The following is a 17,011-nucleotide window of genomic DNA, read 5'->3' on the forward strand; positions in this document are numbered from 1 at the left end:
AACCGTTTCTGATACAATATGAAAGAAAAGTATTCACTCGACCTGACGCAGTTTTTTGGATAAAGAAAGGTTTATTAAGGAGTTTTTCATCCACTGTTCATTTTAAAAAAGCGCCGGAGGGATTCCGCTTCCAAACAAGAGACTCCACGAAGGCGGGATCTTCCACTTGTTCGACGTTTGGTCCTGAAAACAAAAAAAGTTTATTAAAATATCACGAGACTTCGGGTCAAAAGCGCTTTTGATTTAAGCTGCAGCTCACAGGAGTGTCCAGCAGGTGGAGCCACTCGTCGAGGTGGTTGATGAGGGCGAAGGCGTCAGGGATGTTGTCGCCCTCCGAGCAGAAGATCAGCAGGACGGCCAGAGGAACGTCCTCGCTGCAGCTGGAACCACAATCGGTATCACACCAGGGCTCTCAAACTCAAGGGGTCCAGGGGTCACCAGAGGTCAATTCTTGCTGCATACTTTCTTAAGGTCTTTGACAAATATTCATATTATGTAGTTGAATATTCTATGGATTTTTTTGGTGGTAACATCTGATGTGATCATTAATTCTTTACTATCTGACATCCTTCAATATTGAGATGGAATGGAGGGCCACGGAATAATGGCAAATGGCCATTTTTGTTGGTCGTAGATCCGAGGCCCCCTACTCTCTTATGATCAGAAGTGAAAGAAAATATCTAATAACTTAAATAACTAAAATATATCTAGAATTAATAGCAATGTATCAATAAAATGCCTCTAATTCGCCTCACGGGATCCCGGCGATGACTGAGAACGAGAGGATACAGTGAGTCCAGAAGCTTTTAAAGCTGATGTTTGAACATATTTTGGTTTGAAAACAAATGAAAGCAGTTAAGACTTCGTCAAGAGTCATGTGGTCTGTAAATACTACAACACCAGAGTCAAGTACTCGACAATACTACACATATATACTCGTTACTACAGTATCAAAACACCAGAGTAAAGTACTGGACAATACTACACATATATACTTGTTACTACAGTATCACGATACATCGTATTGTTGACCCTGTATCGTATCAACAGATTTTTGCTATTATGTCCTTTGAATCTTAAGGAACAATACAATTCTGCGAGATCCTGGTGATGACTGAGGACGAGAGGATACAGTGAGTCCAGAAGCTTTTAAAGCTGATGTTTGGACATATTTTGGTTTGAAAACAAATGAAAGCAGTTACGACTTCATCAAGAGTCATGTGGTCTGTAAATACTACAACACCAGAGTCAAGTACTCGACAATACTAAACATATATACTCGTTACTATAGTATCAAAACACCAGAGTAAAGTACTGGACAATACTACACATATATACTTGTTACTACAGTATCACGATATATCGTATTGTTGACCCTGTATCGTATCAACAGATTTTTGCTATTATGTCCTTTGAATCTTAAGGAACAATACAATTCTGCGAGATCCTGGTGATGACTGAGGACGAGAGGATACAGTGATGACTGAGGACAAGAGGATTACAGTGACTCCAGCAGCTTTTAAAGCTGATGTTTGGACATATTTTGGTTTGAAAACAAATGAAAGCAGTTACGACTTCGTCAAGAGTCATGTGGTCTGTAAATACTACAACACCAGAGTCAAGTACTGGACAATACTACACATATATCCTTGTTACTATAGTATCACGATATATCGTATTGCTGACCCTGTATCGTGTGACGTATCGTATCAACAGATTTTTGCTATTATGTCCTTTGAATCTTAAGGAACAATACAATTCTGCAAGGTCCTGGTTATGACTGAGGACGAGAGGATACAGTGAGTCCAGCAGCTTTTAAAGCTGATGTTTGGACATATTTTGGTTTGAAAACAAATGAAAGCAGTTACGACTTCGTCAAGAGTCATGTGGTCTGTAAATACTACAACACCAGAGTCAAGTACTGGACAATACTACACATATATACTTGTTACTACAGTATCAATATATATGGTAATGCTGAGCAAGTACCGTGTGCAACAGATTTTTGACAAACATGATTATAGTTAAGACGAGCGAGTGAGCTACGATTGACGGATCATTATCATATTGAAGTTCTTCGTTACCTGTCGCTGAAAAGACCTTTCGTGAATCCTCCTCCTGGAATGTGAAGTCTGGGCTCCGCGTTTTCTTCCGATATTCCTGGGAATCCATTGAGGCGTTCCATCTCCTTCCAGCCGAGCTCCTTCAGTGCTTCTGCAGACAGCTTCAGGAGGGCGGGCGTGGCCAGGTACCTCAGAGGGGTGCTGCCGACACACACACACACACGTGTGAGTCCAACCATACAAACCTGGCGTCTCTCGGACCACCAACCCCTGCATCTGTCCGTCATCTCTCTGGTAGGCTTGGCTGCTGGACAGAACCACAGTCCGGGAGAAGCCACTGTTTCTTATCCAAGACAAGAGCAGCTGGCGGAACTCTTTGGATTTTTTCTGCAATTAAAAAAAAACAAGTTTGTCGTTTATATAAAATGTAAAATTAAACTTGAACAAATGAAGAACAACAAGCGTGGGTTTACTCCGGGAACTCCGGTTTTCCTCCCACAGTGGTTGTATGTTTTCGCCCCCGCGACCTCCATAAGGTAATGAGCAGCATAGACAATAAATGAACGACTAATGTTCTAACTTTTGATGCTTTAGATTGCAATAAAGTGACTGAGGAAAAGAGGATACAGCGACTCCAGCAGCATTTAAAGCTTATCTTTGAATATATTTATGTTTAATTGCATATGCAGTGGTGGAGGTCGTTCACCTTGACCCAGAGACAACACAAGGGATACCACTAACACATTGGTTTTTGGGCCTTCGGGTCATTTTGACCCGGACATAACACAAGGGTTAAAGTAAAGTGTGTATAAAATTAAATAATTCTATTTTTATCTTATTTTATTGACAATTGACATTTAAACATTTACTAGCCGATAGACGGCAGCAGTAATTACGTCCTCGGCAGCTAATGAAATCATGCAAGATCACAACGATGACTGAGGACGAGAGGATACAGTGAGTCCAGCAGCTTTTAAAGCTGATGTTTGGACATATTTTGGTTTGAAAACAAATGAAAGCAGTTACGACTTCGTCAAGAATCATGTGGTCTGTAAATACTACAACACCAGAGTCAAGTACTGGAAAATACTACACATATATACTCGTTACTACAGTATCATGATATATTGTATCATTGACCCTGTATCGTGACACGTATCGTATGAACAGATTCTTGCAAATACACACCTTGCTGATGTGATGATGATATTCAAGGTTTTAAGAGGTTTTTAATTTTCAATCCACTCACTAGGAAATGAAGCCAAGATCCTTTTTTTGACGACCAGTACCGACAGTAATATAATCGAAGCAGAATCATGGACATGTCATCATATGAAGTATAAACCAGATCAAAAGTGTGTTTTATGGCACGAGTCTGGACTGAATAAACACTGATGCAAAAATGTTTACTTACTTGTACGACCGGAGCTCGGATTTGAAGAACAACAAGCTTCAGCTCGTCCGCCGTGTAAACTGTTGGAGAGCAAACACGTGAGAAAAGTGTTGCATTTTGACCGGTTTCATGTTCCAGACACGAGTGTTGATTCAAACTACAAGAGTCTGTCATTATACGTCACCTTCTGCTGCAGTGTGGAGCTCCTCTCTGGCCTCCGTGTTGCCCGTGTACGGGTTGTTTCCAGCCATGGGGATCAAACAGTCCGTGTGGAAATAACCAACTCTCTTCATGTTCAGGGTCGACACCAGGAGATCCACTGCCAGCTGACCTACATTACCAACAGCCACGGCCGGCTAGAGAACATGACAGAGATGAACAAATGAGAATCAACTTCAGAAACAGTCAATGCGTCCTGGTTAGAGTTTTATAGTATTATTATTATTATTATGTCAGATTCGACATTAAGAACAGATTTATTCAACGATTTTAATCTTAGATACCTACGATGTTTATGACTCAGCAGATTATTTTGCTTAAAAGTTTAAATTAACCACAACAATTAAAGAACATTTATTAATACATGCTCTTTTAAGTTATAGTTAATGTAGTTACACATTCGGCTAATGCTAACGCTAACTATCAAGTGCGATGAATTGACATTTTATTTGTTTAAAATATTACGATCGAATCTCAGCCTTACCATGACCAGGGTCAGGCCTTTGAAGCAGGCTGGTGTCTCCTCCGACGAGATGAACATTTTTATACGGTTTGTTTGTTTTTCTAAAGCACTTTTCTCTCAATGGTAAAACCGAAAGTTGGTCTGTTTACATGCTCGCGCGGGGGAGGTCCTGCAGGACTCGGAAATAGTACTCTGATATGAAGCCTGAGTAAAAAGTTCAACTTGAACTCGAACAATATTTCAGGTTCTCCGTATAATATAACTGTATATCCTTGATATAGATCTCGAGTATTAAGAGTATATATCTAGTATCGCAATCAAAATACTCGTTAAATAATAAGAACTATTACACACAGGCGAAAGACACCCGAGTCGAGGAAACTCTAAAAGGGGTAGAGAGACTTTTTCAGCAGATGACGTCATTAATCCGATCCCAATCTTTCTCAGAGGAACCAGAAGAAATGTTGTCACTTCACTGACGTCTTCATGATTTAGTGTTTGATAGTAAGCTTTAAAGGTGGACGCAGTAGTTAAGAAATAGGCAAAACAACATGCAACGCGACAGATTACCCACAATTCTCACCTCTCAATTGCAATCAATGGGGTTTTATCAGCACCACCTTATTTATTTATTTGTCAACACGTACAAATTGTGAATATGTGAAAAGGAAACATTTTAATTCGGTCAATGATATGTGAGTGTAATGGACGATACACGACTGAGTGTTACGCATCATCACCAGTCAGTCGAGGTGTAATATCGATACACTTAAATATAGCAATATTTATTTCACGGTATTTAAAAAATTTCGTCAACACGTTATTGATTTGTTTAAATCATTGTTATTTTATGTTTATATATCAATGGAGCGTGTTTACACTTGAATAATTAGTATTTTTATTAACTATTTTGCTAATAATCACATTGTTCGTTCATTTTTGTGTTGCAATTACTCTTCTGCCCACTAGATGGCAGCTGTCATTGCATTCAATGCGGCTATAATAATGGAATTCGGCGAGATCCCGGCGAGTGGATACATTGGACTCCAGCAGATTTTAAAGCTGATGTTTGGACATATTTTGGTTTGAAAACAAATGAAAGCAGTTACTACTTCGTCAAGAGTCATGCGGTCTGTAAATACTACAACAACAGAGTCAAGTACTGGACAATACAATACATATATACTCGTTACTACAGTATCACAATATATCGTTGAGCCTGTATCGTGACAAGTATACTAGTCAGTGCTAAAAGTTACTGACGTCAGATGTTTGTATTAAGTATTTGTGTCAATAAAATTGTCAAATGTCAAACTATTTTGCGGAACACGTCTGAACTCATTTGATTTGATTGTGTAATCCCTGGCAGTTATAATTAAAATGAAAAAAACAAACAAAACAATACTAAAAATCCGGTTAAAATTCATTTTCCTCTTTATTATTAATACTATTATAATAGATGTTTTACATATTGAAAATAAGGTGTGTAACATCGGAGCTCAAGTCCTGAAACTTGAGTCAATTTGTAGTTTAGTTGGGATGTCCTGAAGATCTCAGAGAAATCCATGTATTAGTTACTTAAAGCAGGTAAAAGTATCAAAACCCAGGGATCGTCTCACCTTCTATAAAGAGATAGAAAGGTCTCAGGAACACTTTTATACACTAGCTTTGTCGTCAGCCCTTCACTTCGTTGGGAATAGGACGACCTTCCACGGCTGCCAATCCGTTCTCCACCATCCTCTCCACCATCTTCCTCGTGGTGCTGTAGGTGTTGGTGCCGACATGAGGCGTGATGATGATGTTGGGAAGACCAAGAAGAGGATGATCCCTGCGGACCATGTGTGGTTAATATATTGGTTAATATAAGTTGCTTCTCACAGACCTGGGAAGAGGCTCAGGAGACGTCACATCCAGAGCGGCGGCGAGGATCGTCCCGGACTTCAGAGCCTCCAATAACGCGTCCTGGTCCACGACGAGGCCTGGGAGGAGAAGAAGAAGAGCGAGTGAGGATGAAGCCGTCGTGGATGAGGAACGCTGAGCTTCACCTCTGCTGATGTTGACCAGCGTCGCCGTGGGCTTCATGAGTGACAGCTCTCGGCGCCCGATGAGTCCCGTGGTCTCTTTGCTGAGGTTGACGGCCAGCATGACGAAGTCCGACCTCGTGAGCAGGTCCTCTATGTTCTCGCAGAACGTTGCGCCGACCTCCTGCTCGTCCTTGACGCTCCTGACGACGAACGTTTGGAAGTTTATCGGTGACATCAGAGGATTGAATGAATTTTAAACTTTATTGAAATGTTAATTTTAATATCTGAATCCACTTTTTAAAAAATGTTGTTATTATAATTTGTTTTACACATGGAGTTTGGTATTACAAATCCAAATAATACTTGTTCTAAATAAAAATATATAAAATTTGTAACCTTTTAAATTCAATTTAAAAACGTTGATGTAATATTGATACTATGATTTGAAGTTCGATCAAGTAGCTCAGTACTCTATTGGTTTTGTCTAGTGACTCTATTATATATACCAAAAATGTTATGTAGAATTTAAAAGACTACGAACTATATTTTTGAATTTAAGAATATTATTAGAATATCAAACTCTGTGTTGGAAAAAAACATGAATTCTTAAAAATATATACATTTTTAGTTGATTTATTTAAACAAATTAAGCCTTTTAATATATAAATTATAAAAATCTAACTATTGAAAACAAACCTTTCAGTGTTCAAACTATTTCATTCAATCATTCAAAACATAAATTAAATTGTCAAGAAATAGTGAAACTGTAGTAACAAGGATATACGTGTAGTATTGTCGAGTACTTCACACTGGTGTTGTAGTATTTACAGACCACATGACTCTTGACGAAGTCGTAACTGCTTTCATTTGTTTTCAAACCAAAATATGTCCAAACAATCAGCTTTAAAAGCTGCAGGAGTGACTGTATCCTCTCGTCCTCAGTCATCTCACAGGATTTCAATGTTCTTTTAGCTGTGGAGGACGTAATGACTGCTGCTGCAAATTATGATTTATTTTGTTTAAAAAAAATAACCCCAAAATGATTTTATTTTATACAAACTTAATTGAAATATAAACTATGAAATATGTCCAAACATCAGCTTTAAAAGCTGCTGGGGTCACTGTATCCTCTCGTCCTCAGTCATCCCCAGGATCTAGTGGGAATTCATAGCTCATTTAGCTTTTAATGACTGCTGCCAAACAGCTGGAAAATTAATTGCAACACAAAAATAACATAATAAATATATACTGTACATGTTAATTGTAAAAAGAACCCATTTTTTAGTTGTTTAATAATTTTTTCAAATGATTAAAAAATAACCTAAAAATATATTTTTTGTCATTTAGAAAGAACTCATGTTTGGTCCCGGCTTGACTTACTTCCTCCTCCTGTTGTGATAAAGTATCTTCATATCGAATCCTTTGCTCCGTTTGGCGATTTCTTGACCGATCTGACCCATTCCAATGATGCCCAGAGTTGACCCGGTGACCTCCACTCCCATTGGATAGCGGGTTTGTGCGTTGGTGTTTGGATCCAGAACCATCTGGTGACCTGAGAACTCACGAGATCCATGTCACGGATGATAAGAGCAGCTTCCATACATCATCGATGTCGAAACGGATCGTACCTTCGACGACCCTTCGCGCCGAGGCCAGCATCAGCGCCACGGCCATGTCCGCCGTCGCGACGCTGACCACCCCGGATGTGTTGGTCACCTTGAGGCCGCGTCTGTTGAGGTCCGGCACGTCCAGGTGGTCCACGCCGGCTCCTCCGTTACAGACCGCCTTCAGCGCCGGGAGCAGGTCCAGCAGCGCCGGCTCCGGAGCGGGAGCCGCATTCCACACGAACGCAGCCTGGACTTTGGAGCTGAACGCCTGGTGGTCTTTGAGGAATTCTTCGTGAGACACGATCTGAAAGTGTTTCTTCATCAAATCCTTCAGGCCTTCATAGTGACCCAGATCTCCCTCCGCGGAGAACAGAGCCCACGGCTTTTCCGAGTCCATCGCCTGAGAAATAAGATAAAATACTTCAATTTAAATACTTTTTAAAGCTTCTTCATGTAAATAAATTTATATCTATCTATTCATCTATCCATCTATCTACGTATCCATCCATCCATCCATCTATCCATTTATATATCTATCTATCTATCTATCCATCTATCTACGTATCTATCCATCCATGTATCTATCTACGTATCCATGCATCCATCCATCCATCCATCCATGTATCTATCTACGTATCTATCCATCCATCTATCTACGTATCTATCCATCCATGTATCTATCTACGTATCCATGCATCCATCCATCCATCCATCCATGTATCTATCTACGTATCTATCCATCCATCTATCTACGTATCTATCAATCCATGTATCTATCTACGTATCCATCCATCCATCTATCTATCCATCCATCTGCTAAATTCTTGTTTTTTTTAAACTTCGAGTTTCTATTTTTGTAATTGTATTTTCGTTTTTGAGTTTGACCATCAGGGCCACCGTACTTTATTCAGCGGGCGGATATTGAGCGGGTGTTCAAGGGACCGTCCTCTAATTAACGAGAGTGATAAAGTAGTGGTACCTCTTGTTATCGGTCTTTATTACTTCCAAAGTACAAATTAATGGTCACCAAATTAATCTCATTTAAAGACGACATCCCCACGATGTTACTACGCTGAATTCTTTTTAAAAATCTCCCTCTCTTAGACATTTCATTTATATTTATATCATGTTTTTATTTGTATAATATATATATTTAAGTAAAACACTGATGGTCACAAATGTAAATCACTCTAAATTGAATAATAAATAAACAATATTAATTCGTTTTCTTAAACTGCCCCATTTTAACATTGAACAGCAATTAACCTATAAATATAAATATATTTTTAAATAACAAAATGGCCCACACATGTACGTCACTCATGGATGATGATTGCACAAGAATAAGTAGTTACTGAAAATATCCTTCTGTTTTTTTTTTTTATGTATTTGCAGTAATAAATAAATGTTTTTTAAACACCTCATTAGCTACCGCACTGGTGGGTATAATTCACAATATTTAATAAGCAACAAGTCTGTGATCATAACACTCGAAAAAAAAGGTTTTTAAATTGCATTTTTAACAACAATGGAAGTATAGCAATGTTTTTGTTAATATTTCAGAAGTATTAGTGCAGACATTTTATTAAAACTGTGTGATACCCCTTTATAAAAGTAATATGTTTTATTTGTATTGCACTTAACATTTAACTACATGTGACTGATGGTCACATAGTTTACAGGATTTTTCAAATGTGTTCCTTAAACATTTGAAATGTATACTTTTGAAATCGTTTACTATGTAATACATCCTTACAATTTATTTTTTTAAATATTTAAAAGTTAAGAAGGTATAACAAAATATTAGTAAACAATTACAATTTTTGGCTTTAAAAAAATAATAATTAAAGTCTAGATAGAATTTGGTCACATGGTAAGGATAATTTTTAACTGACTGAACTTCCATGTCCATCAGGGTTATTAATCTGGTATTTAAAAAGAAAATCCCTAAATATAAACAGCTTTTCGTCATTAAAAAGCAAAAAAATAATGGTTTCTCATACATTTTCCACGATTATATTTGTTTTGGCAAGTACTTTGTTGACGGTCCCTTATCTGGCGCCTGTGCAGGACCAGTTCCGTCAGTTTCTGTCGCTCAAACAAACGTTTAATCTTCATTATTTAACCAGTGAGAATAAAGTCTTAGACGGTGCAAGAATGAGCCAAGATTCTGAAAATCACTTCTTAAAGGTGTGTTTGAGTCAGACTCGCTAACATCGAACTTAAATCTGTGTCGCGACGTTACAATTAAACGAGTCATTAAATAAGATTTTTAACGTTTAATGACTGAACATTCATTTTAAAAAAGACATCTGTTCTCGCTGAGTATGTTCAGGCGACAAGACTGTTCAAAAAACATGACATCGAGTGAGCAAAAGACCGAACCTGCTGTGACGTGACGTTCACCCGCAGAACCGGATGCTTGGAGATGAATTTCAAATTAAAAGGATAATTAATCAGAAAACAAACTTCCGCTGAAATGATTCTCGTGATTTCACCTTTAAACCTTTCAAAACTGTTCCTTCACAAACCTAATGAATCTTTCCTCAGATCTTCCTGATAAACAAAGGTACATTTGCTACAATAGTACATGACACTTGAAATTCAGATGATTTTATCTCAGCTGTAGACCCTGAAGCGACGGAGAAGGTCATAGATACAGGAAGTGTTAAAAAATCATAGAGGACACGTGTGAAATAACCAGTAGAACACAGTTGAATCCAACCAGGAATACTTCTACGCCTGATCTCAAACCCTAGTAGGTGTTTTTGTTATTTCGAGGCAGAGACGGATCGACAACCTGGTCAAAGACAACATGTCCAGGCGTGCGATAGAAGACAGAGTTCCTCCCATCAACCCTGTGTTGTCTCTGGATCGATGTCAACAAACCTCCCTGGCATCTTAAATACATGTGCAGTGATGGAGGTTGTTCACCTTGACTCAGACACAACACAAGGGATACCACAAACACATTTGTCATAGGACATTTGGGTCACCTTGACCCAGAGACAACACAAGGGATATCACAACCAAATTTGTTTAGGGCATTCGGGGCACCTTGACCCAGTGAAAACACAAGGGATACCACAAACATTTGTTTTAGGGAATTCGGGTCACCTTGACCCAGTTAAAACACAAGGGATACCACAAACACATTTGTTTTAGGGCATTCGGGTCACCTTGACCCAGTTAAAACACGAGGGATACCACAAACACATTTGTTTTAGGGAATTTGGGTCACCTTGACCCAGTGAAAACACAAGGGATACCACAACCACATTTTTTTCAGGGCATTTGGATCACTTTGACCCAGAGACAGCACAAGGATACCACAAACACATTTGTTTTAGGGCATTCGGGTCACCTTGACCCAGTGAAAACACAAGAGATACCTCAAACATTTGATTTTGGAACTATGGGTCACCTTTACCCAGAGACAAAACAAGGGATACCACGTAACACATTGTTTTCAGCCATTAGGGTTACCTTGACCCAGTGAAAACACAGGGGATACCACAAACACATTTGTTTTTGGAACATTGGGCCACCTTGACCCAGAGACAACACAGGGGATACCACAAACACATTTTTCTCAGGGCATTTGGATCACCTTGACCCAGAGTCAACACAAGGGTAGGAGAAAGTAAGTAAGTAAGTAAATAAGTAAGTAAGTAATATTTATAGAGCGCTTTTCTAGACCAGGGTCACCAGTGGCCTTCTGGGTAATATGTAACGTGTATTGTTGTAATGAGTAACAATCTTTCTGGCGAGAACACGTCCTCATGAGGCCAGCTCACTGTGACACAGGCTCTGGCGTCAGATTTACACGTGTAAGAAGTGAAAATGTTGTTTAAATATTCAACAGCTACACCTACAAAGACTTCCTAGAAAAAAGTTTGTAATTTACTATTTATTTTGTCTAATTTATATTTACTGTAAACGGATTAAAGTATGGTTTTGCAGCAAACATTCATTTTTGAGCTTCATTGAACATGTAGGTTATTTGTTTTATTTAAAATGTAGGTGTTTTAAGATTATTATTATTATTATTATAATTATTATTTTAATAAAGGTTGTTAAGATAAAAGATGGAAACACTCGCTGTCGTTGTTGAATTTTTTGTTGGTGTTTGAGTTAAAATAAACGGCTGATGTGTGTATATATATATATATATATATATATAAAACATTGTGAAAACATGACGTCAGTAGCTGGTCTCGTTCGACTGTAGTTTGTTTTTATTTGTGTCTTTATGTCCCTCGAGGCTTCCCGTTGAATCCAACTTGCGATTCCGTGGTGCGTTCAGTGACCGCTGTCTCGATCAACGAAATACTTTGAAATATATAGGAAATATTGGATAAAAAAAATACAGTTTCAGTTGTGAACGAGAGGTTCGTTACATCCCAGTTTATTCAACACGTAAAAAAAGGATAATGTAGTTTGTATCGTGTATTTTTAAAGTACACACTTCGGTGGCTAATTGTATTAGCTCAAGTTAACGGCATGTTTCTATGTTTAAATAATATCGGATTATTATTTGAAAGACTGCAGTGAATAGATTATTAAAATAAAAGGGATTACAGTGCAACGTTTGGTGGATTAAAGAACAAGAAAACTAGTATTTAATGACGGCTTAGTTAGTTTTATTTTGGTAAACGTTCCCTTTCAAATTAAAGGCTTCTGAACAAACTTACCTGCCGCAGGTGTTTGGATGTGTTTTGACTCTTGGTTGAGAGGAAACGCCTCAGGTTTGTGACACACAGGCCGGAGAGTCGATTCATTCTATGAGCAGAAGGAAAATAAACTTTAAGAACAAAGTACACACAAAGTTTTAAAGTCTTGTCACGATGGATGATCACGTGATGAACGAGTGAACTCACTTACGTCATGTCGTCGTTCGATGAATCTGGATCTACTCGTGACGCTGAAGTATCCGGAGTAGATTCTTCAGGAGTTCAGGACAAACGTTGCACAAGACTTCAGTGTCCAATGGTCAGTAAAGCATCTGCCCTTCATGAACCAGCGTGTATTTGTACTTCATGTTTCCATATGTTAAACATCAATCATTTGAACGTATCATTGAGACTTTTAAGTTTTAATTTAATTTAATATTGATCTTAAAAGATCAATATTAAATCATTCATCTAGGATATGAAAGGGATGACGTCACATGATCCCTAAATATTGATTGATTACTAGAAGTAATTGTATAGCCATAACATCTCTATATAAATGAGGGTCAAAGTTCAAACAATAGAAGCAGTAAAACATTATTTGTAGTATTACCGTTAGTGAAGTAGAAGTTCAGTGTCACGTGTTGCTCGCTAGGTGGCAGTATATCCCCTAAAAGTATCTGTTCACACGACGAACTAAATCAACTGTAAATTGAGTGTATTTGCTTTTTCAAACCATATACGAATTATTAAAAATAAAAGCTAGTTTTTACTTTTAACAGATTTATATTCATAATGGGTTTGACATCTCAACAGCTGTTTATTTAAATTACTGGAAAAAGTTAAATAAAAGTAGTTAATAAGGACGCATACGTCATAATTGTTATTGAAAATAAAGTTTTAAATAACAAAGGTTAGTCAGCAAGTTACATTTTACGTCATTTGTTAATGGACCAGAAAGAAAAAAAAAATACTTTTTTGTAATTTATGTTTTTTCGATTATTACTGTCTGGAAGGAAACGGATTTTTTTTTAAAGAAAGATTATTTTGTTATTCTTGACACGTCAAACCTGTGAGTACTTTACTGTTGCTGAGTCAGGAGATAATTGTAGTTTATACTTGGGTTGTAAGAAAATATTGATAAACATGAATATGGCGATAATTTATCACAATACTGCGTCAATATTCAACTGTGACGTTTTGATGAAGTTTAAAAAAAAATAGGCTTTTAATTCATATCAATCATATTTGTATCAAAGTAATATAAGGGTTTATACTCCAGTAATATACTAAATAACAATCTTTTTAAATTTACAATTAAAATGTCATATGTCGATACAATAATTTGATTTTTACATTTAAAATTAACATGTTGATAATCTCTCAATCTTGTAAAGGTTTGTATTGAAATTGAAAATCCCACCACTAGATGGCAGCAGACCTTACACCCTCCGCAGCTAAGGGAAGAAAAAGATCCCGGCGATGACTGAGGACGAGAGGATACAGTGACTCCAGCAGCTTTTAAAGCTGATGTTTGGACACCCTTCTTTTTAGCTATCAAATTATACATTTTGATGGTTTATATTTCAATAATGTATGAATTAAATAAAGTACTACTAATTTAAAAAAAAAAGTTTTTTTAATTTACAGTTAACATCCAAACTAAATACTGTTCATTTTTGTGTCTCAATTTCACTTCAGTCATTACGTTCTCCACAGTTAAAGGAAGAATAAAATCCTGCAAAGACCCCAGCAGTGACTGAGGACAAGAGGATACAGTGACTCCATCAGATTTAAACATTTAAACATTTACTAACCGCTAGATGGCAGCAGACATTACGTCCACCGCAGCTAATGAAATCACGTGAGATCCCACCGATGACTGAGGACAAGAGGATACAGTGAGTCCAGCAGCTTTTAAAGCTGATGTTTGGACATATTTTGGTTTGAAAACAAATGAAAGCAGTTACGACTCCGTCAAGAGTCATGTGGTCTGTAAATACTACAACACCAGAGTCTAGTACTGGACAATACTACAAATATATACTTGTTACTACACTATCACGATATATCGTATCAATGACTCTGTACCGTGATACATATAAAAATCATATTCTTGACAATACACACCTAGAAACACTTTTAACTTGTTACATTCGCAAAAATCCCACAAGACCTGGTGATGACTGAGGACAAGAGGATACAGTGACTCTAGTAGCTTTTAAAGCTGATGTTTGGACATATTTTGGTTTGAAAACAAATGAAAGCAGTTACGACTTCGTCAAGAGTCATGTGGTCTGTAAATACTACAACACCAGAGTCAAGTACTGGACAATACTACACATGTATACTTGTTACTACAGTACTACGATATATCATATTGCCAAAGTCCTGCCAATAACAGCGGCTATATCACGACTTGAGAGAAATGTTATTCCAAATAGAGTGAACCTGACGTGAAAGGAAAGTAGTTTCAAGTTTTTTTTGTTGACGTTCGAGGCTCTAAGAATGAAAATACAACAATAAGACTCGACTGGTTCTGATCCGCTCTTGAGAGATTTTTCATCTTATTCACGTCAGAATTCTTTTCACCACGAATCCCATTCGGCACCAGAATAATAGACGAGGTTTTCCTCCCAAATGTTTTCGGCCACTAAGAGGTTTCTGGGCCACGTTTGTCCTCCAGGCCTGAGTGTAAGTAGGTCTGGTAACGACGAGAAGATCCAAAAGGGATCTTGTTCCTTATACCAGCTCGTGTCGCTGATCTCTGGTCCTGCCTTCTCTCTGGTCCTGCCTCCTCTCTTGCATAATCTCACCTGCCGAACAGGTGTCATGTCGTCTAAATTAACCTTCGCTAAAGCTGACTCAGCACAACATCTGAAGTACAGACGTCCTGCGTCACCGTTAAGTGTTTTATCTACAAGTGTATGGAAGTCAATCAGTGCCATAATAATATTGAATATTTAAATAGTTTTAAAAAACAACAACAACCTTTTCACTTTTTTAAATGCATTTCTTTGAATAATTCAATTCAAAAATGTATATTTATTATACTTTATACTTTCAAAATAAAAGCTATACAAGTCGTTTAATATTCCAATTACAATCATTTAAAACATTTATTTTCCAAATTCAATATTTTTCTTATTCGTAGCCTTTTTTAAAATTCAATTTATCAACGATGACGTTGTTATAGCAACGTTTTTATATTAATATCAAATTTTTTACATTTTTGATTGAAATGTTTGTTCAAATGTAGTTTGATCTCATATCTTATATATTAAAATGTTAAATTCGTTTTTATTGAGTAACTGAACTGTATCATTTGTATATAAAAGGTTGCATTTGATGAATTTTTATAATTGAATTAAAAAAAATTGAATGTTTCAAAATCGTTTTTGTTGTTTTTTTATACATACAATTTAATAATAATATTAATAAATAAAATGCATGTGTAGTCTATTTAAAATGAAATACAAAAATCAAAATCTATATGTAAAAAAACGTGAATTCATTCTGAAAAAAAACATTTTTTTTATATCAAATGATTAAATTGTATTATTCAGAAGAATACATTTAAGTAATTACTTTCATTAAAGTCCATCACTTAGTGATCACATTTCTCTTCCAGGAGTTTTATTAGAAAAGATCAAATTCTCATCGTTTTAGTCAAAGAGTTGATTTCGCACCATGTGACATATTTAAAGTTCAAAATAGACGTGAGAGAGAAAAATGTAATTGTGTTCTTCAGACTCAGTTTATCAGAGAATGTTTCAAGTGTTAAAAATAAATCCTCAGAAGAAGAAGAAGATTCTATATTTGACAATTTAAGACTCATTTACTCAATTATTCAAACTATTTTAGGCATAAAAACTTAGGTTGTGCTTTTTTAAAAGTCACATTTTATTTAATTATGTTTTTTGTTGGTTTTATCAATTCCAGGTACATTTCTTGTGTGATCACAATATATGTTTAAGTATCACAGGTTTTTTCTGTGTATAACTATTTATTAACTATTTTCTATTAACATTTAAAAAACAACAGAAACGGCATATAAAGAAAATACAGACATATTAAGATTTGTATTGTTTTATTCACGGTTTAAAGAGCAAAAACAAATACTTTTAAGAAGAAGAAAAATCTCATATCTGGGAAAAATATTAAAGATAAAATAAATATATTTTAAACATTTAGTTGAATAAAAATATAACATAACTATACAAAATATTGAAAATTGAATACTAATATTTGATGAAATAAATATTTTTATTTTAATGTTTTATTTTTTAGAACAAAATATCAGGGAAAAAGTTTAAACAAGTAAATATATTTTAATATTTCATTCAGTTGTATTACAACAGAACATAACACTGGGCAAAATATTGAGAATGGAATAATAATATTTAAACATTTTATTGAATAAAAATACATATGTTTTTATTTAGTATTTATTTATTTTAATGTTTTATCTTTTAGTACAAAAAGATCAGGATTTTAAGTAAATATATTTATGATCTTATTTAGTTGTATAAACCAGAACATATCTGTATATATTTTGTGAGATATACG

The 17,011-nt window shown here is 36.2% G+C and overlaps 2 protein-coding genes across 4 annotated transcripts; both read right to left on the reverse strand.

The window, feature by feature from the left end:
* Positions 1-51: 51 nt before the first annotated feature.
* psmg2 (proteasome (prosome, macropain) assembly chaperone 2) lies at positions 52-4,455 on the reverse strand. The gene is made up of 7 exons (XM_087786330.1): positions 4,160-4,455; positions 3,641-3,812; positions 3,478-3,536; positions 2,332-2,450; positions 2,085-2,264; positions 260-380; positions 52-183 (listed from the first exon to the last, which is right to left on the reverse strand). The coding sequence occupies exons 1-7, from the start codon at positions 4,214-4,216 to the stop codon at positions 103-105; spliced, it is 789 nt and encodes a 262-aa protein (XP_087642456.1). The 5' UTR covers positions 4,217-4,455; the 3' UTR covers positions 52-102.
* Positions 4,456-5,554: 1,099 nt separating this feature from the next.
* LOC148083193 (uncharacterized) lies at positions 5,555-12,716 on the reverse strand. Of its 3 annotated transcripts, XR_015710732.1 has the most exons (8): positions 12,654-12,716; positions 12,464-12,551; positions 7,791-8,169; positions 7,543-7,714; positions 6,184-6,362; positions 6,021-6,117; positions 5,758-5,966; positions 5,555-5,682 (listed from the first exon to the last, which is right to left on the reverse strand). XR_015710732.1 is itself a non-coding variant. In XM_087786328.1 (7 exons), exons 1-7 carry the CDS (start codon positions 12,656-12,658, stop codon positions 5,813-5,815), a joined length of 1,074 nt encoding a protein of 357 aa, XP_087642454.1. In that variant the 5' UTR covers positions 12,659-12,715; the 3' UTR covers positions 5,555-5,812. The 3 variants fall into 3 exon arrangements, 2 of the variants coding, with proteins under 2 accessions (XP_087642454.1, XP_087642455.1); XM_087786328.1 differs by having other exon boundaries at positions 5,555-5,966; positions 12,654-12,715; XM_087786329.1 differs by lacking the exons at positions 12,464-12,551; positions 12,654-12,716 and adding an exon at positions 10,155-10,194 and having other exon boundaries at positions 5,555-5,966.
* Positions 12,717-17,011: the final 4,295 nt, after the last annotated feature.

The sequence above is a fragment of the Callionymus lyra genome, chromosome 3, assembly GCF_982586985.1.
Source record: "Callionymus lyra chromosome 3, fCalLyr1.hap1.1, whole genome shotgun sequence".
Classification (NCBI taxonomy): Eukaryota; Metazoa; Chordata; class Actinopteri; order Syngnathiformes; family Callionymidae; genus Callionymus; species Callionymus lyra.